This window comes from Ceratotherium simum, chromosome X (genome assembly GCF_057802395.1).
Source record: "Ceratotherium simum simum isolate JZ-2026a chromosome X, ASM5780239v1, whole genome shotgun sequence".
Lineage (NCBI taxonomy): Eukaryota > Metazoa > Chordata > Mammalia > Perissodactyla > Rhinocerotidae > Ceratotherium > Ceratotherium simum.
The window spans coordinates 31,002,829-31,028,338 of NC_141940.1; the positions used below are offsets into that span (position 1 = coordinate 31,002,829).

General features: G+C 38.2%; 1 protein-coding gene across 1 annotated transcript in view; it reads right to left on the minus strand.

Moving 5' to 3' along the window:
- Positions 1-275: 275 nt before the first annotated feature.
- The window catches only part of WDR44 (WD repeat domain 44), a 73,306-nt gene continuing 48,071 nt past the window's right edge, over positions 276-25,510 (minus strand). Inside the window, exons 13-20 of the mRNA XM_087426632.1 lie at positions 13,918-14,031; positions 10,118-10,240; positions 6,979-7,170; positions 6,680-6,781; positions 6,348-6,463; positions 4,895-5,022; positions 4,043-4,177; positions 276-1,333 (exon numbers count right to left, since the gene is read on the minus strand). Of these exons, the coding sequence (XP_087282758.1) occupies positions 1,239-1,333; positions 4,043-4,177; positions 4,895-5,022; positions 6,348-6,463; positions 6,680-6,781; positions 6,979-7,170; positions 10,118-10,240; positions 13,918-14,031 (1,005 nt within the window). The 3' untranslated portion in view covers positions 276-1,238. The remainder of the gene's footprint in view (positions 1,334-4,042; positions 4,178-4,894; positions 5,023-6,347; positions 6,464-6,679; positions 6,782-6,978; positions 7,171-10,117; positions 10,241-13,917; positions 14,032-25,510) is intronic.

The window sequence follows — 25,510 nt, forward strand, 5'->3', positions numbered from 1 at the left end:
TGTGTCTTCCCAGCTTCTCACTTACACACTAAAAACAAACACAGTAAAGAACATATAAGCATATAGATGAACTCTTAGGAGTGTTCATTTTAGAACTAGAATTAAAAAATTTTTTTTCCTTAAAGGTATGTAGTTTCCTTAAATGCATTATAATTTAGGGGTCCAAAATCTGATCTTCTGCTTGCTAAGAATCAAATTATAAAACAAGACTTTGTTTTTCTTACATTCCTCAATTTACTGAAGTCATCTGAAAATAAAGTCACATGTTTAACAAGTGTTGGCGACCAAGTTTTAATAATACATATTTAACTTTCAGAATCATATGCTAACCATCAACAACATGATCAGGGTTCCATTGCCCCAGATGTTATTTCATTGGTACATTATATCAATATTTACAGAAGCTTTCAAATTCAACAACACAAAACAAAACAGCTTAATTTTTAAAACTACAATGCTTTAAAAAAATGTAAACAGTTCATTTTTACATTATTGTAAAAAAGAAGACTCACTCCTTAATGCGGCTTAATTTTAAGTGAGCAAAGCCTGGTGCTCATGGATAAAGAATGAAAAGAATTCTTTACATAGAAACATTGTGCTCCAGTGTGGAAAAAAAAGGAAATTATATATACACATACAAAGAAAAGAATCTTAAGTCCACAATTTAGACCACAAAAAAAAAATCTTGTCCCCAAATTGAGAAATTTATAAAAACCATTTACACATGGTTGTTGACCTACTGAAAACCTATATAACATTTTCAAAACAATAACTCAGTCAAAAGACACCACTTTCCTTATAAATGAAATTTTGTGCAAAAGAAATTGTTTAAGCTACAAACAAGACTCCTCCCAAATAAGAGGCCAAAAGAGTCACTGAAATAATTTAACTCTGTTAGATTTAGTGCATGTAACCAAAAGGCACACACATGTGATTAATATATTAATATATTTTTCATGCATAAACCTGTGCAGGTTCACAATTATATAACAAAAACACAAACATAACAAAACATAAAGCCTAATGTTTGGCAATGTTATTCTAGCCACATTCCTTTCTAGTCTATCAGTCCAGGGTTTACTAGATCATTAACACTGCCTCTCGAAAAATATATTATATTTGAACAACTTCCAATAAAAATTAAAAAAAGGATGTTAGCCTGAAACATTATAGTATTTTTTTCAGTTCTGATACATATATAAACTTACTGATATGTTTATTTTAAATGTCATTTCAAATTAAGATACATTTTTCCTTTTGTTAATAAACACTTTGATTGCTCCAGTGAAGTCAGCAGAGAGAAGAACTTCTGTGTTATCTGTCTTCATAATACCTTAAAAGCATAAAAAGAATAGTTTTTAGTTGATTTTAAAGGAATATGAAGCCTGCTGCCACATGTCACATGTCCATGACCCTCCACCTTTGGCGTAGAAGATCCTCTCCAAACCTATTTAGTCTCTTTTCCGGCTCACTCCTGTAATCCTTTCATCCTCCTGTACCCCTCCTCCTCTCTGAGGCTCACTTCCACTTACTTTGTCTTAGCTGGTCTTTCCCTGGCCTGGGGAGAGTACAGTCCCTTGGTGCTACGATGCCTGGATTTACACCCAGGTAGCCTAGGCCTCTAAGTTGTTTAATGCTTCATTTCATGGCAAGACGCCAGCGTGTTACTCAGCCCAGGACTGGAGTGCTGGCAGGATGCGTTCAGCTGGGCAAGCCTATTGCTAACAGGGTTCTCTAATGAGGTTGACGGTTAGGTTAGGTTTACTGTACAGCACACATACTGAAACTGCCATGAGATGAAGTACATGTCATTGTTCTGTAAATGCTGACAGCACCTTTTACCTTTACGATCCACACTGAGAGCTATGTAGCTATACTGACTGGCAAAAATGCTTACCTCTTAGATTCGCCAGTAAAAGCATTTAACAAACAAAATTCAGTGTTAACTAACTCTATTATGCATAGGCAAAAACTGTAGATTTAAGAAGTACTGATTGGGAAGGAAGGAACTTTTCTTTCTAACTTTTAATTGGAAAGTTGTGTACAGGATGAGTTAGACAAATGATTTCACTCAGATTTACTAAAAACATATCCTAAGCCTGTGAACATTACCACCCTTTTGGCATATCTCAAAGTAGTGCTATGCAGCAGAAGTAGCAGCAAAGGACTTAGGAATACGAGAAAGGCTAGAGAAGAAAATAATTCATCATATACATACAAATGCTTTTTAAGATACAATAATAATGAGGATGATAACGATTACATCTACTATATGCCAGGCATTTTGATGGGCACTTTACATATGTTATCTTTAATTCTTATCACAACCCTATAAACTAGGTATTATTGTCACACGAGGAAAATTGAAGCTTAAATTGCCAAACATGTCAGGAACAAAGAGAGGGCAATCAGATATATTTTATGATCTCATACCCTGGGTTTAAGAGTTTATTCTTAGATTATACCTAGATAGGTACAAAACAGCAAACACAAATCTGAGTATGATCCATTAAAAGTTATGCCTCTTTAAAAAGGACTCAGTGAATTAAGTGAACCTTGTGAATATGGTGCAACTTTGAGAAGTTTAAAAAAAAGTCCTTTAGATTTTTCCTCAAATTGTTTTTTTTTTTAAATTTTATTTATTTCCCCCAAAGCTCCAGTAGATAGTTGTATGTCATAGCTGCACATCCTTCTAGTTGCTGTATGTGGGACGTGGCCTCAGCATGGCCGGAGAAGCGGTGCGTCGGTGCGCGCCCGAGATCCGAACCCGGGCCGCCAGCAGCGGAGCGTGTGCACTTAACCGCTAAGCCACGGGGCCGGCCCTCCAATTGTTTTAAAAGCTAGAATTTTCTGTGGAATGTATAAGGGAAATGTATAGAGTATAAAAAGGTATCACTGTGGAAAAAGAAAAGAAAAAAACCCAAATGACTTAAGTTAGAAGAAAGAAGCTAGATTTGATTCTGAGAGAAAAAAAAAAAAGGAAAGAAAAAATATTTCCCAACAGGCATTTAGTAAAGGTTTAATAATTTGAGTTGATTTATTTTTAAATCTTGTAATTGAAAAAAGTGCTAGACTCAAGTTCATCTTTGCTACCAAAATTTTTCTTCACAGACAGAAGAAAAAGTGTATTTAGTGTAGCGTATAGTGCAAATAATACCACAAGGGAAATTACTTTAGATTAAATGAAATAAAAATACTTGAGAACTTGTAAGCATTCAAATACTTTTAGAAGCACCTTTTGTACATTGTATCTGTTGTGGCTTAACAACGCTCTTAAAGGCCTGGTTGTAGTCTCTAAAGTAACAGAAAATATTTAATAAACTATTCTGCAACTGATTTTAATAATACGAACTTGTTTTCATTAACAACTGGTCCAAATTTACAAGGTTTTACCATACTCTTAAGGACTAACAGGGGCCATTTTTATATAATTGGCACTCAATACTATTTGATGGTTTCTTTTCACTTCCTCATCTGAGCATTTTATATAACTGGAATTACTATTCATTCTCAAAGCATATGCTGCAAATGGCAAGAAATTACAGGCTTGTAAATAGCTATCTACGAGAAGCTGTAAATTTGTGGCAAGCAGAAAAAGAACACTGCTTTCATTTTGGTTTAATTCATTTATTCAGAAAATGTTTATTAAGCACCTACTATGTGCAGGCAAGCACCGTGCCAGGCACTGGCACCACAACAATAAGACATAGAAAGTCTCTGTCCTCACAGAGATTACAGTCTAGTAGAAGAGACAGAGAATACATTTTGTATTTGTATGTCTTGTTTGCGTTTCTCCAAGGAGAATGGTTGCCCATAAAAAAAAAATTATTAACTTTCAAAATTTTCATTTTTAATTCCCAGGTGAATTTAAAAGAAGTAAAACTTGTAAGAAGGATGTTACTGAAATGTTCAGAAATGGATATCTGACAACTATTATGTTGTAAACAAGAAATATTCTCCATACTCATGAAAACCTCTTAATACCCAATATTAGGTTAATGAGGCTACAAAAATGCAGGACAAATAAAACGTGAGTACCTACCAGAGGGCATGGTATCCAAAACTTCAGCATCTTCGCCTTTATCATTCCCTTCTGATTTCTCAGATTGCACATCCAAAGACAACATCAAACTTGGGTTTGGAGCAAAGATGGCCGACGTGACAACTGCATTATGCGCTGGGAAAAAACATTTACTTCAGGAGAACTAATAAATTTGATTCCAAACATCAACACAAAAAGTATAATATGCAAAAAGTACAATAGCGTATGTTATATGCAAATATCTTTTAAAACTAACATAAAAGTAACTAAGAACTATTTAAAACTCAAAAACATTTTCTAAAAAAAAAAAAAATACCACATACAAGTTCTGAGATTCTATCAACACTCAAATTTTAGACAAGTGTAAGTTCTTCCTTGGTATAGAAAAATCAAACAGGGCCAGCCCCGTGGCTTAGCAGTTAAGTGTGCGCGCTCCGCTACTGGCGGCCTGGGTTCGGATCCCGGGCGTGCACGGATGCACCACTTCTCCGGCCATGCTGAGGCCGCGTCCCACCTACAGCAACTAGAAGGAGGTGCAGCTATGACACACAACTATCTACTGGGTCTTTGGGGAAAAAAAAAAAAGGAGGAGGATTGGCAATAGATGTTAGCTCAGAGCTGGTCTTCCTCAGCAAAAAGAGGAGGATTAGCATGGATGTTAGCTCAGGGCTGATCTTCCTCAGCAAAAAGAGGAGGATTAGCATGGATGTTAGCTCAAAGCCAAAGACAAAGCAAAAGCAGTGATAACTGCCAAACTGTCTCTGAAATACTGCCTATACACAGTTACTGTTAGTACATCTCCACTTTCACTTTATTCACTTATAAGACACACCAAAGTAGGCATTTCCTTACCTTTAATACCCTCCCAAAAGTCATTCCGATCTCTTCTGACTGAAGTAAACTTGCTTAGGTCATGGTAAGTACTCCAGATATAAACATACTTATCTTCTGAGCCGCTAACAAGGTAACTAAAATCATGGCTAAATTTGGGAAAGAAAAAAACAATCAAAGTTTTGGGGGTTTTTTTGGTTTCTATCAGTGCTTCCCACTTTAAAATACCTAAGAAAATACCCAAGAGAGCTTGTTGAAATAGAGACTCCTAGTTTCACTGCAGAGGTTCTTTTTTTTTTTTTTTAAAGATTTTTTATTTATTCATTTTTTTCCCCCCAAAGCCCCAGTAGATAGTTGTATGTCATAGGTTCACATCCTTCCAGTTGCTGTACATGGGACTCGGCCTCGGTTGGACGGAGAAGTGGTGCCTCGGGGCGCGCCCGGGATCCGAACCCGGGCCGCCAGCATCAGAGCGCGCGCGCTTAACCGCTAAGCCACGGAGCCGGCCCATCACTGCAGAGGTTCTAAACATGTAGGTCTGACGTGGGGGCTATCACCGGCATTAGTGTTTTCATCAAAGCTCTAGGCAACTGTGCTGCTGGTTAACCCACACTGGGAGGAACGCCTACTTAAGAGATGAAAGGGAGAAGCAGAGTATTTTACCAATTAAATTAGCGGGTAATTTAAGAAGAAAGAACTGATAAGAAAAGGGCTGAAAGAAAGAGGGCTAGAAGCAAGAAGAGGCAGGTATTTCAGGAGAGCCTCCAGACCCCAAATTAAGAGTTCAAATAGGGCCGGCCCCGTGGCTTAGCAGTTAAGTGCGTGCACTCTGCTGCTGGCGGCCCGGGGTTCGATCCCGGGCGCGCACCGACACACCACTTCTCCGGCCATGCTGAGGCCGCGTCCCACATACAGCAACTAGAAGGATGTGCAGCTATGACCTACAACTATCTGCTGGGGCTTTGGGGGAAAAAAATAAATAAATAAATAAAATTATAAAAAAAAAAAAAAGAGTTCAAATAATGATATGTAAAGGTATAAATACAGGACACTGTACTTTAGGGTGTTAAGATGCTTTATTAGCTTCTGTACTTAAAAGGATCAAGACCATGGGTGGGGTGGGTAGTGGTAGGGTAAACCGCCTCTTAAAAAGCTTACATAAAAGTACAAAAGCACAAACTCTGGACCTAGGAGTCTTCTAAATCCCGGCTCTGCAACTAACAGTGTGACTCTAGGCAAATTACTTAATTTTCTCGGTCTTGGTGTCTTCATCCGCAGAACAGGGGCAACTCTAACTCTATCTACCAAACAGGTGAATACAGTAAGTATTACATGATTGATAATTTGAGATACCAGCTGTAAAAGTGCAAAGGAACTAAAACACCATATAAACATAAGGCATAAATCAACGGAAAAACGGGAGTAGAGGCGAAATGTTCTGATCTCTTTTGGGAATTTCTCATTGCCAATTTACCTGAAACTTGCTTTGATCTGACTGCTGCTATTCACATAACCCTTATACTTCATGGACAGTGACAAATCTCTAAGATCATATAGTCGGATTCTGGAGTCATTTGAGGTTACCAGTATCTAAAAATAAATCAAAGGAAAAGTTAAAAATACCATCTTTTAATCTAAGTTAAGGTATAACCAAAAAAGGGTGTTACACACATATAGAACATACCTCAAAACTAGAAAAAGCAGTATTCCATAGGAAAGAAAATATGTTCTTAGCCAAGACATTAAGAACTAATTTTCAGGAGTCTATATATATTGTGGTGAGAGATGGTTCTGAATACTTAGTACCTTATTTTCTCCAGGTAAAGGCTCAATTCCAGTAATTTTTCTTCCAACCTTGTTGCGCCCTCTGGTCGATCGGACATGTATCTGTGTGTGGTATTTCAAATGCTAAAAAAGAAATGACAAATTAAAAATATCAGAATTAGAAGGAACCTCAAAGATCATCTGATCCAGCTTGCTGATAGACATGGTATTAATTGCCCCAATTTACACAGCCCAGAGAGGATACACCAACTTATCCAAAAACCACAGAAGTGTTTTTACTAAGTATTCGATCATGTAATTTACACAAAATAATTATTTACCTCTGTATCATAGAAAATACATCTGCCATCATATGTCCCAATCACTGCATATTTGCCATTCTGACAGAAATTTGCAGCTGTGATTAATTTTGTTTGACCATCTACTTCATTCCATAAAGCCACTTTTTTGTCAGGTATGTTCCAAAGGCGGAGCTTTCCATCCAATGACCCACTTAGAAAATACCTGTCATCCTAAAAATGTGGCAAAAGAGAAAGCTTTCATGTCACCAGATCAAGAAAAATTCATTAGCAAATCAAAACCTTAAGTCTATTAGAAATAATATTTAAAATATGTAGGTCTCATTGAAAAAATATTAAAGTTTCCTTCCCAACCCTCCCACAACTATTCCTACCTATATGCTTCTTCAAGCAAGCACTGTTTTATTCACTAAAAATAACAATTAGAAACTTCAGTATTCATTTTAAAGAAATGACTTTCTAATCACTTTATCATATCCTTCAACTGCTTTCCCAAGTATGGATGTTAACAGATAATGTGTTGGAGTGTATAATATGTAGGAGAGGATTCTGTGATTAAATAAGTTTGAGGGGCCGGCCTGATGGTGTAGCAGTTGAGTTCGCGCATTCCACTTTGGCGGCCCGGGGGTCACCGGTTTGGGTCCTAGGCACGGACCTACTCACTGCCCATCAGGCCGTGGCCCACATGGAGGAGCTACAACTCTACAACTATGATACACAACTATGTACTGGGGCTTTGGGGGGAAAAAAGAAAAAAAAGAGGAGGATTGGCAACAGATGTTAGTGCAGGGCCAATCTTCCTCAAAAATAAATAAATAAATAAGTTTGAGAAATTCTGGGTTACAGAAAGTGAAACAGGATTTTCAGTTAACATGCATTCTGAATCTCCAACGTGGGGACAATGTAGGTAGCATTTTCCAACCTATTAAACCACAGACTTTTGGGGGGGTTGGGAGGGGGTCAGGTAGGAACACCTAGCATGGCTAGCATCTTCAAGGAACGAGCTTTGGGAAAAACTATCCTATAATGATACCTTTGCCCATACCCTCCTCTGGGATACATGTGACAGTTGGATAAAAGAGTAATGCCAGTTAGCCCACAGAACCAGTCAGTTTTGGGAACTATGACATCATGTCACCAGAGAATCGCTTCACTATTCAAATTCTCAATCTCAAACCAGGGGTTCTCAACTGGCGGCAATTTGGCCCCACAGGGGACACATCTAGCAATGTCTGGAGACATTTTTTGATTGTCACAACAGGGGGATGGGGTTCTACTGACATCTAGAGGCCAGGAATGCTGCTAAAACTTTCCACAATGCACAGGACAGCCTTCCCTCCCTCTACAACAAAGAATCATCCAACCCAAAATGTCAGTAGTGCCGAGGCTGAGGAATCCTGCTCTAAACTAAACAAGGCCTACCATTAAGCTGGTCTAATTCTTGGTAACATAAGAATTAAAGATAAAATAATTGGGATGCCAAAACAAGAAATGGATTCTCTTCTCTGCTCAAGATTACTATTCTTACTACCTCTGAAGCCTGTCAAGGGTAATCTACGCAGGATGGACATTTTTGTGGCTATGGTACAGTAGTTCGACTCAATGTCTACCAATGGAAGAAGAGCTGAACAAATAAAAATACTTCCTCTTGGTCGTACAATTCAGAATCCTATTTATATACATACACACACGTGTGTGTAAACACGTGTGCATGTATTTCCATTTTGCTATTTCTTCTACAACTCTGCTACCTTCCTTCCAGGTAATATTTAATAGAGTCATATTTCCTAAGAAAATGTCAACATCACCCCATTTTTCCCTAGCCCCTCTTAAAAACTCAACAGGTCAGTAGGATTTTTAGAAATAGGGCTTTTCAGTTTCCAAAATAAAACCAAATAAAAGTATAGAAAAATTATTGACTAAACACAAACCTTAATAATAAAGAACTACATAGATAACTATCCCCAAGTAAATACTTCTCTCTTTCCACTCTGATACATTCTAGTTAAAATAGAGGCGGAGGGAAGGATTTTGCTCACAGTTGCTGACAGGGGTAAATGTATCCTTTTGCTGCATCCTTGGGTGACAGGATGGGCCTGTTATTCAGAAAGAAGCCTCGAAAGGCTTGATGGTCAAAACTGATAATGTATTAACATAGATTAAACATTTTTAATTTTCAAAAGTTCTTAACCAAGTCTTCTAAAGGTTCACAATCATTACCACCCATGTTATAAGCCTGCCATTGAGGGAAAAAACCTTTTTCCCCAAATTCTTCTCTTAATATGGGGAAAAAGAGGAAGAAATATGAATGTAATTGAAATGTTGCATTAAAAAGACAATAGGTGTCAAACATATAGAGATGAGGACATGATTGGAAATGTAATCATACATCAATATAGGGGAGGGAAAGCCAACTAGGGTCAGCTCAAGCCCTCCTCTTATCACAATCTAGCTAGTGGAGTAGCACCAACATGTGACTTTCCTGTGCTTATTGTTGCAAAGAACTAAAACTAATTTAGCTGTACACATTTGGGTGGCTCTATACTATAAGGGCATAAGATAGGTTGGCAAGTCCATGATAGTAGATTCTTCTCCTTTGGTTGAAATCACATGAAATACTTTCTTTTCAGAGAAAAGATATTAAAGGATTTTCTACACTGAAAACAAGTAAGAAGGGATTTCAAGATTAACAATGTTTCCAGATATTAAATAGGAATTCAGTACATCTTGTAATAAATTTTGGTCTTTGCCTCCTTTAATCTTTTCTTCTTTGTCTCTTCCCTTCCCAACCCTCCCACAACTATTCTTACCTATATGCTTCCCTTTCTCATTTATATACCTGTTGTCTTCTCTTTTTCCTCTCATCTCTCATCTTTAATAGGATACTTTATTTCTTTATTTATACCCTGCATGTTTTATTAAAGATTTGGGGTGACTTTTCACTGTTGTATTTAGAATATAACATTTCCAGTTCTTCTAATGCAGATTAGCGAATATTTATTTCCTTTCTCATTTTTAAAGCAAAATGAAACACTAAATTAAGTTGCCCTTAACCACGTGACTGTTGATAATTTTTTTCCTGTAGTTCAATTGCCCTCCAGAGAAACCCAGCTCCCTCACATTCCTTATAGTATAAAAAAAAGTATAAATAATTACTTACTCTTGGATGGAAAGCTATGGCAGTGACAAAATCTATATGTTGAAAGCAGCAAAGGCATTCTCTTCTGGAAATGTGCCATAACCTGACTGTCTTATCCATTGAAGAAGAAAGCAGAAAGTAGTTCTAGAGAGAAATTGACATTGATTATTTTATCACAATAAAAGTGACCTTTTGGTGTTATGTACCTCAATAGTTTTGTTATTATTATTGCTATATGTAGCATCAGAAAGAACAAAAGAATACCTAATTCATTTGAAAGATCCCATTTTTTTCTAAACAGTTAAATACCATATTTCTTTGATTCTAAGACTTTTTCACATTACCTATTCTGAAATTAGGATGAATCTTATGATCTATGTCAAAAGAAATCTGCCAGGTACCAACAGAGGACTAAGGTGTGCCTTAGTTGTTATAGCCTGCATATATTGGAACTTAGCTATGAATATAAGGCATCTATTCATTTGATTGTCACTTTGGTTGAATTATTTTCACATCGACAACACTGGTGAATTTTAACTCACACGGATTCCCTAAATGTCACTTAAAATGCCTTCAAAAACATTACCCTATAATGCAGCAGGGAAATGAAAAGTTATTGTGCACCTGTCACACCCTAGGCAAGAAAACTAGAGAATAGAAATTGTCAAATCTCTCAGAATAGATCACAGAATTTTCAAAGCTAGAAGAGAGTAGTGTAACTGATTTAGGCATTGCTGATGGCCCATTACCCAGCACCAAACATCTATCTGTCAAAAGCTTCCAGCTGGTAGAAGTTCTTTGATTTCTAAACATAATCTATTTAAGGGGAGAACTATGAATTATACTGAACAAGGAAACTCAAATGAGACCCTAAGATTCTTTGGTATGCCTAAAGGCACTAAACAAATCGAAGTAATGATGACATTTATTGAGTACTTAGAATGTGCTAAACATTGTTCTTAACACGATACAGCAACCCTACGAGGCAGGTACATTATTATTCCTTTTTACAAATGAGAATGCTGAGGCACAGAGAGGTTACATAATTTGTCTAAGACTATACAGCTCGTCAGTGGCAGAGCTGGGATTCAAACTTGGGTAGTCTGACTCTAGGTCCAGGTTCTAACCACTAACACTCTTCTGCAGAGTGCTCAAGTAGACCACATGCTACAAAAAGAAACAAGATGCTTTGTCATTTGCTAAAAGTAATAACGAATCTTTAATCTTTGAATGCAAAAAGACTAAGTGTAAATATTGATTTGGCTATGTTACTGTACTAATAAATATATATGCTATTTTGGGCTGGTTTAATAAGTGTACATTTTATGTGGTATACCTGTTTTTAAATAGATGGTGTACCTTATAATTAAAAAATAGAATTTTGAAAGATTTACAATAACTCTTTAAAGACCTAATAACAATTATCCTTATTTTCAAGATCTATTCAGTTCCAGAAATGTTTTGAAGAGTATGTGCAGTTTGCTTTATATTTCCTGTTGATTAATAACAACTGTATAAAATCTAAATCCATGGTCTGCTGTTCATTAAAACTGACTTTATTCAATTCTTGCAATAGTCCATTGCTTTAATCATATGAAATAAATATAAAGACATACCTAAAAGTGAAGATGCTGAAGACAAGTTAAGACTTGTTCTACTACGCCAAGATATTCCTATTCAATAAATACTTATTGAATAAATAAAATTAAATAATTTTCTTCAACTAAGCATGATCTTGGGAGTCAAAGAAGTCAGATTCAAATCTAAGTTCCACCCATAACTAGTTGTGCGATCTTGGACAGGTCAGAGGCCCAGTCTCCTCATCTACAAAATGAAATACCGTCTACCTCACAGGGTTGTTATTGTAAGAATTAACAAGGGAATTCTTGTTACCTGGCACAAAATAAGTCTTCAACAAATATAAAACCCACTATAAACACTGATTGTGCTAGATACGGAAGAGAAACGACAGTAAAATAAGATCTGGTCCCTACTCTTGAGAGGGACCCCTTGAGGGGCTTAGAATCTTGTTGCAAACAAGACATAGAAATGTACATGGTTAAACAGTTAAGTAAAAAAAAGAGTTTAAGAAAAGAACATACAGGCAGATGAAGGCCTTAAAAACAAAAACTGAGGTTTCCTGGAGAAGAAATTCTGCCTTAAGACTCCAGTATGACTCCTGCTGAGTTGCCAGCCTGCCAGCCTGTCCTACAGATTTCAAACTTGCCTGCCCCCACAACTGCATAAGCCAATTTCTTAAAATAATCCTCCTTATGTATGTATATCCTCTTGGTTCTGTTACTCTGGAGAGCCCTGACTGATACTGTGGTCAGTGGAGATCTCATTTCCTCCAGTTAGTGTTATATTACAGAAAAAATATTGGTTTGCTTTAAGCAAGTAAAATGAGTGCAAGGTTCCCAGTTACGTGCTTTGTACTTCTTATTCCAGATGAATATGATTATCAGATTAAGGATACTTTAGATTTCCATCTTCTGACAACTCAGTCAGATTTCGCACAGGGTGGGGAAGGAGTACAAAGACACAATTAGGGCTCAGTTTACAACCAGACTACCAGGTGAGGCCCAAGCTTGTTCCAGTAGATTAGAGAAAGACATTATGACAAATGGGTTATGAAAACCATCCAGAACCTCTAAACAAGTATGATAGGAGCAGCAATTCATAAAAGAAGTGAGTCAAGGCTGAAGCTCAGGGAAAGACTAACTTGCCAATATATACCAGTGATATCTTTGTGGTACATGAGGTTCTCCTGACATATTTACAATATATAGGCAGCACTGGTATCCCTGATAGTATTTTGTTAATTCAGTTGACTTTTCTCAGTTTAAGGATTCTAAATATTACTTTCCCCCTGAATTCTTAATATATTTTAGATTCTGATTACTGACAAATTTTAATACAAAGAAAGTGTAACATATCATGCAAAAATTCCAAAGACTGCTTCATGCTTTAAAGACCTTACATCAAATTTAAAATACCTCTCTAAATTTTCACAAAACTGCTAAGATATTTGATCAGTGGCAAAGCAGCCCTTCTACTTCTGAAAAAATTTTGCCCTAAGGGGGAAAAAAAATCACAAAATGAAGACTTAACATTGATTCATAGAATATAACTGGTAAACCTAAATTAATAATTTCACAGTAGCAGAATTAGCTCCAAATGTAGCAAAATGTAGCAGATAAGCCCCAAAGCAGTCTTGATTAGACAGATCAGACTTCACCTTTGTAGCTGAAGTCATATCCATTTTGCTGAGGATAGTTTACTTTGCAAAATTACTTTATAAAAATGGGGCCAGCCCTGTGGTATAGTGGTTAAAGTTTGGCATGCTCCCCTTCGGCGGCCCGGGTTCACAGATTCGGATCCCGGGTGCAGACCCACACTGCTCATCAACCATGCTATGGCAGCGACCCACATACGAAATAGAGGAAGACTGGCACAGATGTTAGCTCAGGGCTAATCCTCCTCAAGCAAAAAAATAAAAAGGAAGATTGGCAACAAATGTTAGCTCAGGGCGAATCTCCCTCAGCAAAAAAAGAAAAAAAAATTATTTATAAAAGAAGCAAAAGGTACAGTATACAGACACACCCAAGTAGAAACTGTTAATATAAAGTAAACGTTTTCTTATTAGCCTAACCTGATGTTTCTATTTTTTAACTTCGATTAATTTGTAGACAACTCCCACAAAATAGATACGAACATTCAAACACTTGACAGTGTGACAATCATACAAATAAAACATTTGCTTTTACCCTAAAGTCATATTACATACAATAAATACACAAATTCAAATAAGAATTTCTTACTTTAGACCATGAAAGATCAAGGAGATCTGCAGTATGTCCCTTATATTTGCAAAACGGCCGTTGTCGAAATGGTGCATTTTTATCATCAGGGTCTTCATCAGCTCCACTGCATACCTATTTAGACATAAAGACAAACATTAAAACTACCAAAGCAAAAGCTTCATACTCTTCCCACTCCATCTGTTCTCTCATCATTTTGTATGACGCCTCACTGAAATCTTGATCCACCAAAAGCAAACTCCCCTTTATGCTGCATCTACAACTTATCACCTCTTCACCTCCTTGACCTAACAAACCAGGATCAACCCTGAAGACACTGCGCTATCAGAATCTTTTCCCTCCCTAACAGAACTCCCACTTTGTCCTTCTGAGCATCTGTTCCTTCAGGAGAGGCAGGAGCCAGAACCAGAGGGTGATCGTGATTGGTCTAAGCTAATCAAGATGAGCTCATTCTCTTTCCCAGTGATGACTGGTTTAGGCATGGGTATGCGCCACAATTTTCATTAATTAGACATGAGGTAAAGTTTATTGGGGGATGAGGGGTAACAGGGAGATGCTTCTAGAAAGATTTCCTCATTCTTAAAAAGGATCATACTAAAGGGACCTTCCTCTTTCCTGCCTCTCAACATTGTTGTTGGCATGTGACACCTGTAGCAGCCATCTTAGGACCATGAGGGGAAGAAGCCCAAGAGAACAACAAATAAAGAGCAGCAAAGCAGGAAGATGGTAGGACCCTGTGTCCCTGATGACACTACTAAGCTGCTGAATTAACCAACCCTGGAACAGCCTTACCTCCAGACTTGCTTCCTCATTGTTTAAGCCATTTTCAGTTGGATTTCTGTTATTTGAAGTGAAAAGCATCCTGACAGAGGTAGGCAGAAAATTATGCCATACATGTGTGCTGCGTATTTAGTTTACAACATGGTCTTGTATCCATTATCTAAACGAATCCTAACAACTTGGTGAGATAAGTAGTAACATCATGAAGAGGAAGAAATTAAGAAAAAAATTGAGGTTCAAAGAAGTTAAAATAACATATTAAAGGTCACACAGCCACCTGTAACCAGCAGAACCAAAGCAAAAATACAAATCATCTAACTGCAGGACCAGAGACTGTCCCTCAAATGTTTTAGAGGGTGTAGCATGAGCAAAAATATGGAGTATGAGCTAAGCCTTGCATATTTAGGGAAGAGTAGGTAGGACGATAAGGATGGAGAAAAAAGTATATAGAGATATAGCAGGGGATTAACGTGGAAAGGTACTTTGAGACCAGATCATAAAGAGCCTCGAATTTGTGCCTTAAAAGTTCAGATATTCTAAGGCAATGAAGAGCCGACACAGGTCTCTGAAAAGGAAAATAACACGATCTGACTGGAGCTTTAGAAAGAGAATGCTGGCGACAATGTAAAAGATGGTTTGGAGAGAGAGAGTGGAGGCAGAAACAGCAGTCAGTAAATTTAAGTAAGAATAATGAGGGCTTAAACTAGGACAGTGGCCATGGGGATAGATAAAAACTACCACTACTATTTGCTCAGAACTTCACAGTTTATAAAAATATCTTCACATCAATTGTGGAGGTAGACCAGCAACACAGATGCCCTGACCTTTTGCCAAGCACTCCTAATCCTAGCTGACTACAACTACTTGCCCTAATTTTGCTGCCAGACTAGGGAGCACTGCTAGAAGACATAAACTAAGCAGGCTTGTCTCATTACATAAAATTCAACTTTCTGTTTAATAATCATTTACACGTTTCATTAACTCCTTCGCATATTTCCTCTAGCAGTGATTCCAGACCCTCTTTTTAATTCCTTAAACATCCATTTTCTTCTCTTTGTACTCTATCTTTTTTCAAAACACTTAAATAATGGTTTTTTTTTTAATTATAAAGTAATACATGTTCAGGGTAGACAATTCAGAAAACATAGAAAGTAGAAAAACCAAAATTAAAATCACCCATAACCTGCTACATTTTGACCATCTTCAATCTTTCATTTTTTAAAAAAATAACTGAAATCATATTGTACACACAATTCGGCATCTTCCTTTTTATTATACCACAAGCATTTTCTGTATTTCACTGTTTGAAAACATTTACTGGCTGCATAATATGGATGCATCATAATTTAATCATTCTCTATTTGTTGGTCATTTAGACATTTCCATTTTTTTGCTAATATAAACAGCAGTTCAATGAATATCCTGGAACATGAATCTTTATCCCTATTTTATTATTTGTTTATCCTAATATAAGGGGTATTACTAAGTCAAAAAGTATAAACCTAAGACTTTTATAATGTCTACTGTTGTTGTTTTCGATAAAAGCAGGTAAGTTTATTAAAGAAAACTTCAGAAATACAGAGAAGTATAAAAAATCAAATAAAAATGACCTAAAATCCTACCACCTAGAGATAACCACTATTAATAATTCAGTGTATTTTCTTTAAATCTTTTATCTATAAATATTTATAGATTTTTTTTAGTCAAAATTGGGATAATATTGTATCTAATTCTTCATTCTCCTCTTTTCATTTTATTTTGAATATTTTTAATGTCATTAAACAGTCTTTGAAAACAATTTAAGGACTGCATAGTATTCTATTGTATGGATTATGCCACAGTTTTTATTTTTCAACTCTTATTAGAAATTTAGGTTGTTCAAATTTTTTTTTTTTTTTTTTTTTTTGTGACGAGATCAGCCCTGAGCTAACATCCGCCAATCCTCCTCTTTTTTTGCCGAGGAAGACGGCCCTGGGCTAACATCTGTGCCCATCTTCCTCCACTTTATATGGGACGCCGGCACAGCATGGCTTGCCAAGCAGTGCGTCGGTGCGCGCCCGGGATCCGAACCAGCGAACCCCGGGCCGCCGCAGCGGAGCGCGCGCACTTAACCGCTTGCGCCACCGGGCCGGCCCCCTGGTTGTTCAAATTTTAACTGTTGTGTAAATAATAAGATGAAAATCCTTTTACTTACATCTTTGGGTATATCTGATTATTTCTTTATATATATATATTTTTTTTTTTTTTGAGGAAGATTGGCCCTGAGCTAACATCTGTTGCCAATCTTCCTCTTTTTTTCTTTTTTCTCCCTAAAGCCCCCAGTACATAGTTGTAGGTCCTTCTAGCTCTTCTATGTGGGACACTGCCTCAGCATGGCTTGATGAGAGGTGAGTAGGTCCGCGCCTAGGATCCGAACTGGTGAACCCCAGGCCACCAAAGTGGAACATGCAAACTTAACTGCTGCGCCACCGGGCAGGTCCCTAATTATTTCTTTATGATAGGTTTTTAAAAGTAAAATTACCAAGTGAACTGTTACATATTTTATCTATATATCTCTCTAAATAGCTATCTCTATCTATCTATCTATATAACTTTTTATTATGGACATTTCAAATATACATAAAAGTAGATACAATATAATAAATAGTATAGGGCCGGCCCTGTGGCTTAGTGGTTAAGTGCACGCGCTCTGCTACCGGCAGGCTGAGTTCGGATCCCGGGTGCGCACCGACGCACTGCTTCTCCAGCCATGCTGAGGCCGTGTCCCACATACAGCAACTAGAAGGATGTGCAACTATGACATACGACTATCTACTGGGGCTTTGGGGAGAAAAAAAGGAGGAGGATTGGCAATAGATGTTAGCTCAGGGCCGGTCTTCCTCAGCAAAAAGAGGAGGATTAGCATGGATGTTAGCTCAGGGCTGATCTTCCTCAAAAAAAAGAAAAAATAGTATAATGAGCCCCATGCATCCATCACCTGCTTTAACAATTATCAACATTTTACTCATCTTGTGTTATCAACCCTCCCACATTTCTGTATTTGCTTATTTTTGCCGGAGCATTTAAAGCAAGATCTAGACACCACTGATTTTATCAGTAAATATATGAATCTCCAACGAATAAGCCCTCTTTTAAATATAACTACCATGCCATTATCACACCTAAAAAATACCATTTGTATCTAATATCTAATCCATATTCAAATATCCTGATTATATAAAAATGTTTTAAAGTTGGACTGCTATCAAAACTTGTAAGGCTTTTGATATTTATTAGCATACTATATTACTATATACCAGATATATTACTATATTCCAGATACAGATATATTACTATATACCAGATACTGTATTGGTTGCTTGAGATACCAAAATAAATAAGACATTTCTTATCTTCTCATAACCTATTTTCAATATTTAAAAGCCAGAATGAGCCTTTTAAAACGTCAGAATATGTCATTCTCTGTTCAAAAACCCTCCATTGGCTCCCATCTTTCTCAGAGCAAAAGCCAAAGTCCTTGCAATGGCCTACACGTTATGATTGCCCATCCACACTTCTGTGACTTCATTTCTACTACTCTTCCCCTCGCTCACTGGCTCCAGCTACCCAGGCCTCAATACTGTTTCTTTTTGTGTGTGTGTGAGGAAGGTCAGCCCTGAGCTAACATCCATGCCAATCCTCCCCTTTTTGCTGAGGAAGACCGGCTCTGAGCTAACATCTATTGCCAATCCTCCTCCTTTTCTCCCCCAAAGCCCCAGTAGATAGTTGTATGTCATAGTTGCACATCCTTCTAGTTGCTGTATGTGGGACGCCGCCTCAGCATGGCCAGAGAAGTGGTGCGTTGGTGCGCGCCCGGGATCTGAACCCGGGCCGCCAGTAGTGGAGCGCGCGCACTTAACCACTAAGCCACGGGGCCGGCCCTCAATACTGTTTCTTGAACACAGCAGAAGTCCTGCCTCACAGCACTTTCACTTGCTGTTCCCTCTACCTGGAATGGAATGGAGAAGATCCTCCAGAGAGCCAAATGATCACCCCCTCACCTCTGTCAGATTTTGCTCAATGACAACATCTCAGTGAAGCTTTGCTTGTCCACCTTATTTACCCCCACCAGCCCACTTTATCTGCTTCATTTTTCTCCATGAAATGTATCACCTTCTAATATATTACAAAATTGACTTATTTTGTTTCTGTCTCCCAGCACTAGAATTTAAGCTTCATAACAACAGATATTTTTGTCTCTTTTGTTCACTACTATATCCTCAGTTCCTAGAACAGTGATTAATACATAGTAAGCACCCAACAAATATTTGTGGACTAAATGAAGATACAGAGCCAGACCTCAGGATTCCAACTTAGCGGAGCATAATGGTTAAGAGCTTAAGCTCTAGAGAAAGATCACAGCTGGGTTCTAATTTTGGTGCTATATCTACCAACTGTGTGAAATTGCTGAGTTACTTAACATCTCTAAGACTTTTTTCCTTCATCTGCAAAATAAGGTTCTTAACAGTACTTCACAACAGTACGAGGGCTGTTGTGAGGTTAATTGAGATAAGCCATAAAATATACTTAGCAAATATATATGGCACATAGTAAAGGCTTATAAATAGTTAGCTGTTGTTATACAAATTGACATAGTATACTACGTGCTTTTAACGGAAATATGGGCAAAGTACCGTGGGAACAGTGAGAGAGCATATGAGTAATTATGCCTTAGGTGAAGCAAGGAATGCTTCAGCAAGAAAACCTGAGTCTTAAATGAATTTGCCAGGCAAAGGGGAACAGTATATGTAAATACATGGAATCCACAAAGGATCTGCCAGTTTTGTTGGGGCAACAACAAACTGAGTGGTTCAGAACATAAGGTTTATGAGAGGGAAGGGTGGGAAATAACAATGAGAGCTGAACTCAGGCTGATATGGGAAAGACTTTGAGCCAAGCTAAAGAATTTGGACTTAATTCGACAGGAAAAAAAAGAGAGCCAAAAGGAGTGCTTAAACAAGAGAGAAACATGATCAGATTTGTTTTATAGGAAAGTAATTCTGCTGGCAGTGCGGATGAAAGACTGGAATCTGGGAGAACAGCTCTAATGGTCCAGGTAAGAGATAAAGGCCTGGATTATAGCAGTGGAAATGAAAGGAACGGCCAGATTCCAAAGACATTTCTGAGATCAAGCAGCAGCATTTGAAGGAAGATAAGAGAGTAGAAAGTGATCACAGTTTCTAACTCAGGAGATGGTATGGGTGTTAAACAATTAACTGACATCAAGTACTCTGTCAAAGGAGTGGTTTTCTCAGGAAAATGATACTTAATTCTGTTTTGGACATATATTATCATTGTTGATGCCTGTCTTTCCCCATGCATAGCTCCTTAGCATGGATTATCCACTGCATCTTTATAGTTTCAGTACCTAACACATTATAGACATTTAATAATTGTTTGTTGACAGAACCAAATCTAAACCAAGCATATTTTTAATAAAATGCTGCATATGTACAATTTCACGTAAATTACCTCTCACTCCCTTACAGTTAACTCCCTTCATCCACGTTTTAGATTCTAATGATCTTGAAGGGGATCAGAATACATCACGCCAAAATATGCCCCTTTACATAAGGATTACTTTGAGCTGAAGGCATCTGAGAAGAAACAGACACAAGAAAAATCTCTGCCCTCCCACTTTCTACCTGAAAGTAGAGCATAAAATTTCCTTTGTGAAGGTGTCTCCCCTTCACCTCACCCTTACCAGGAAGAAGAGAATGAATCTTATCTCTGGAGATAGCCCAAGTCTGCATAAACAGAACCTTACTAAATAACCCTTATCTTCCATTAGTTTCCCCCAATATATTTACCTTCCCACAATTTACTGCCCCTAAAAGGCTAAACCCCTTTTTCTTTGTCTTGTCACTTCTCTGCAAACTTATTGCTCTTTGTTAAAATGATATATATAGCCCCTGGGTCTAACTGCTTCTTTGAGTCTTCACTATTTTTCTATGGACGGCTTCCATAAGCATATGTAATAAACCATTTCTCCTATTAACCTGCCTTTTGTCAGGTTATTTTGTAGTAGATCTACTCAGAACCTGAGAGGGTAAAAGAAATTTTTTTCCTTCCCTACAATCTACTCTCAAAAATTATAAGCAGCAGGGGCCGACCCGGTGGCGTAGTGGTTAAGTTCGTGCGCTCCGCTTCAGCAGCCCAGGGTTCGCAGGTTCGAATCCTGGGCGTGGACCAATGCATCACTCACCAAGCCATGCTGTGGCAGTGTCCCACATACAAAATGGAGGAAGATGGGCACGGATGTTAGCTCAGAGCCAATCTTCCTTGCCAAAAATAAATAAATAAATAAAATTCTAAGTGGCAGTCAAATGCTGTAGCACCCATATTGATGTTCTACTAATCAAGCACACAAAACATAGATTTGCCCAAGAAAAGCATTAATTTCTAGGTAAACAGCATACTTGCAACTTCTAGTGTTAAGAAGAAATTTTACAAGTCTCTAGCATAATGGAGAAAACTAAGTATACTCCTCTTCCCTTCTTCCTTACATTTACTGAGCTACTTTTGGAAACCAATAGAAACAAACATAACAGCCAGAATTCTAGGCTTGGCAAGACCAATGAGTAGGTGAGTGATCTTGGGTGCATCATTCCGTATGCCCAACTGTACAATAGATACTTTTATGTATTCTATTTTACACGGATGCTAAGAAGAGGGAGAACATAATTCAAAAGAGATAAATATAAGATATCACTATCATGAGAAAAAAGGAAAAAAGAATACAGACATCAGGAAAATAAACTCCATTGTGCTTACTGTGCCTCACTGCAGCTAACACTAGGTTCAAAGATAATACCAGATACCAAACTCCAAAGGCATATGAAATAGAGGCCTCTTTTAACTGTCCCCAAATAGAATGACAGAAGTGAAAGAAACCCGAAACAATCTTTTTTTGATAACAGTAGATATAAATGATATTCAACTATTCCAGAAAAAAACCTCAGTACTCCAGGGGGTCATTACTTTTTGTGTCAAAGAACTACTATGCTCCTCATTTAAAAGGCCTTGCATTCAAACAAGATTGGGAGTTGCTTAGGTTTTTCTTGGGGGGTGGGGTGTATGGGAGGTGGAAGTAGTTAAAAATCTGTAAGGAGGATTATTGAAATAAGCATAATACAAGATGGTATAAATAATCCCTGTTTTTAATAGTATCAACGCCTGGAAACGGTATGGTGAATTAAACTAATAAAAGCAAACCCTTTTCCCTAAAGCAAAGCAGTTAAAATCTTCACTGCTACATTAGTCAGTGAAGACTTTATGGAGGAAGTGGGCCTTGAGGAATGGGCAAGCTTTTTTTTTTTTAAAGATTTTATTTATTTATTTATTTTCCCCCCAAAGCCCCAGTAGATTGTTGTATGTCACAGCTGCACATCCTTCTAGTTGCTGTATGTGGGACGCGGCCTCAGCATGGCCGGAGAAGCAGTGTGTCGGTGCGCGCCCGGGATCCGAACTCGGGCCGCCAGCAGCGGAGCACGCGCACTTAACCGCTAAGCCACGGGGCCGGCCCAACAATGGGCAAGCTTTGAATAGAAAGAAGGGAGATCACAGGCATCCAGATAAGAGAAATAGGAATAAAGGCACAGAAGCAGGAATTCAACACCGATTCAGGCCTACCACAGTCAGGCATGGAGTTACGTTCCAAGGATACTAAGATCTACGAAGTACAGTCACGCACCACATAAGGATGTTTTCGTCAACAATGGACTGCATATACGACGGCGGTCCCATAAGATTAGTACCACAGAGCCCAGGTGTGTAGTAGGCTACACTATCTAGGTTTGTGTAAGTACACTCTAGGATGTTCACACCACGACGAAATCTAACGACACATTTCTCACAATGTATCCCTGGTGTTAAGTGACGCACGACTGTACAGTTCTTTGCCTTAAATCAGCCCAGAGCCTAGCCAGTGAGACAAACTGCCAAGGAAGATGTGGTAAGTAATATCAATGTCAAAGTACATATGATGTGCTATCAGAACACAAATGAGGAGCAATTTTGCCTGCTTGATTCAGGGAAAATAATAAGAGAAGATAAGATATTTGAGCTGAATACTGAAGCATGAGTAGACATTTCCCCTGTGAGGAAAGGGGACAGGGAAGGCATTCCTTCAAAAGCAAACAGCATGGATCAAGACATGAAAGTGAAAGAATGTTTAGGGTACAGACCTATATTCAGCATGGCAAGTAGGATGAACAGGCACTAGGGAATTGGAACTGAGTTAAAAGAGGTAAGATGAGACAATATCAGGAAGGACCTTATTCTGTAGGTAAGAAGGAGCCATCAGAAAATTTTAAATCACAAAATGGCACAGTCAGATCTGTATTTTGAAAAAAAATACCTGGTGGCAGTATAGAAAATGAATTGGGTAAAGAACAGAGACAGAAAAACCAATTAGGAGGCTACAGCAAACACTTAAATGAGGATCAAGAGCCTAGACAATTTGCGTGACAATGAGGAATGAGGGGACAAATTCCATGGGCATTTGTAGGTGGAGGTAGAGTGGATAGGAATTTGCAAGTAACATGATATGTGGGTAAGGAAGAAAAAGTAATATTTTTAACTGAGTTAAAAAGGTAACTTACGGATGATGATGCCACTAAAGAAGGTTCAAAAGAGAGGGGAAGCAGGGTTGTGGGTAGACGATAAAAATATTTCTGTGAATGACCGTTAACATCTAGCCAGTTACTCAAGCCAGACACTAGGGAATCATCCTAGGCTACTCATTCACCATCCCAGCCAGTCAATCACCGAGTCCTAGAGATCCCACTTTTACATCTCGCGAATTTAGCTCATCTTTACAGTTTCCAGACCCATTGCTATCATAATCTATCATAATCCAAGTACTCATTTCTTTCCTGGGTTAAGAGCCTCTTAAGTGGTCTCCTTGTCTCTAGCCTGGAGCCTCCATTCCATCCGTCCTTTACAGTGCTACCAGAATGCTCCTTTTAAAACAAAAATCTGAACATTTTCGTAAGTTCTTGATGGAAACCCCTCAAAGCCCCTCCTCCCCCAGTAGCTTGCAGGATAAAATTCAAATGTCTTAACACAAAAGGCCATTGAAAATCCCAATCTTGCCTACCTCTTCTACTACTCTCACACATGCACCCTTTGCTCCAGTCACATAGAATTTCTTGTAGTACCTTTAACATGCCACGCTATTTCAGCCTCCATGCCCCTGCACTTGCTATTTGCTCTGATACGCCCCTTCCTTCCTAACTCCTAGCTCAAATATCAAAGCCTCCAGGAAGCTTTTCCTGACATCCTGATTCATAAGGCTAACTCCTATATTTGTATAGTACCTTCTGTAGAATATTACCATCCAACACTGTAATTGTGGATATGTGTATTTCACTAGTTACCAAGGTCCCTGAGGCCAGAGAATATGTCTCATCTGATTTTGCAGAATCTAGCAGTGTCTGGCACATGTAACAGGCACTCAAAAAACATTTGTTGACAAAGTTCAGTTTTAGACCTATTAATTGATGTACTTGAAGAACATGAAGGTAGAGAGATCCTATTATATTATTATGTGAAAAGGGCAGCACACACAATAAGATTTCATTCTTGTTTAAAGAACATAAAGCTATTTAAAGGAACTAAAGTCAGTTCAGGACTGGATGCAGCCAGTGAATATGTCAATTAAGAATGGCCAAGGACAGGGCCGGCCCTGTGGCTTAGCGGTTAAGTGCATGCACTCCGCTGCTGGTGGCCCGGGTTCAGATCCCAGGCGCGCACCCACGCACCGCTTCTCCAGCCATGCTGAGGCCGCGTCCCACATACAGCAACTAAAAGGATGTGCAGCTATGATATACAACTATCTACTGGGGCTTTAAAGGGAAAAAAATAAATAAATAAAATCTTAAAAAAAAAAAAAAAAAGAATGGCCAAGGACAGAACCCTGAGAAACAGGCGACATTTAATGGAGTAGAAGAGGAAGAGACAGCAGGGATATAGAAAGAGAATAAGGAAAAACAGAACCATGGAAAGCTAAGAGGAGTATGTTTAGAATAGGGAAAAACTAGTGTCAAATACTATAGAGCCAATAAAATCCCAGGAAAATACTGCTGAGCAAGTGGACATTTTAGGTTCTCTTTGTTTACATCACCCTTGCCTAGATCAATACATAGGAAGCACAATGGATAGCTCAGAATAATATTTCATATTCCGTTTTTTAGGTTTAAAATTGGTTATATTTAACCTTCCAGCTCTGAGACCAAATGAAAATCATTAAGATATTTTAAACTACCTGAAACTGTGATAAAGCATTTATTAAACCAAGAAGATGGAAAAATTAAAATATTTCAATATCTTTTTTCTTTCCTTAATTATCTTTTTTTTTTTTTCAAGATTTTATTTATTTATTTATTTTTTACCCCCAAAGCCCCAGTAGATAGTTGTATGTCATAGCTGCACATCCTTCCAGTTGCTGCATGTGGGACACGGCCTCAGCATGGCCGGAGAAGCGGTGCGTCGGTGCGTGCCTGGGATCCGAACCCGGGCCGGCAGCAGCAGAGCGCACGCACTTAACCACTAAGCCATGGGGCCGGCCCACCTTAATTATCTCTTATTCAGTAAACAAAAACCTAACATGGATTTGAGGAGAGGGGATTTTGTTTAATTTAAATTTACATTAGTATGGGCCGGCCCTGTGGCTTAGCGGTTAAGTGCACACGCTCTGCTACTGGCGGCCCGGGTTCGGATCCCGGGCGCGCACCGACGCACCGCTTCTCCGGCCATGCTGAGGCCGCGTCCC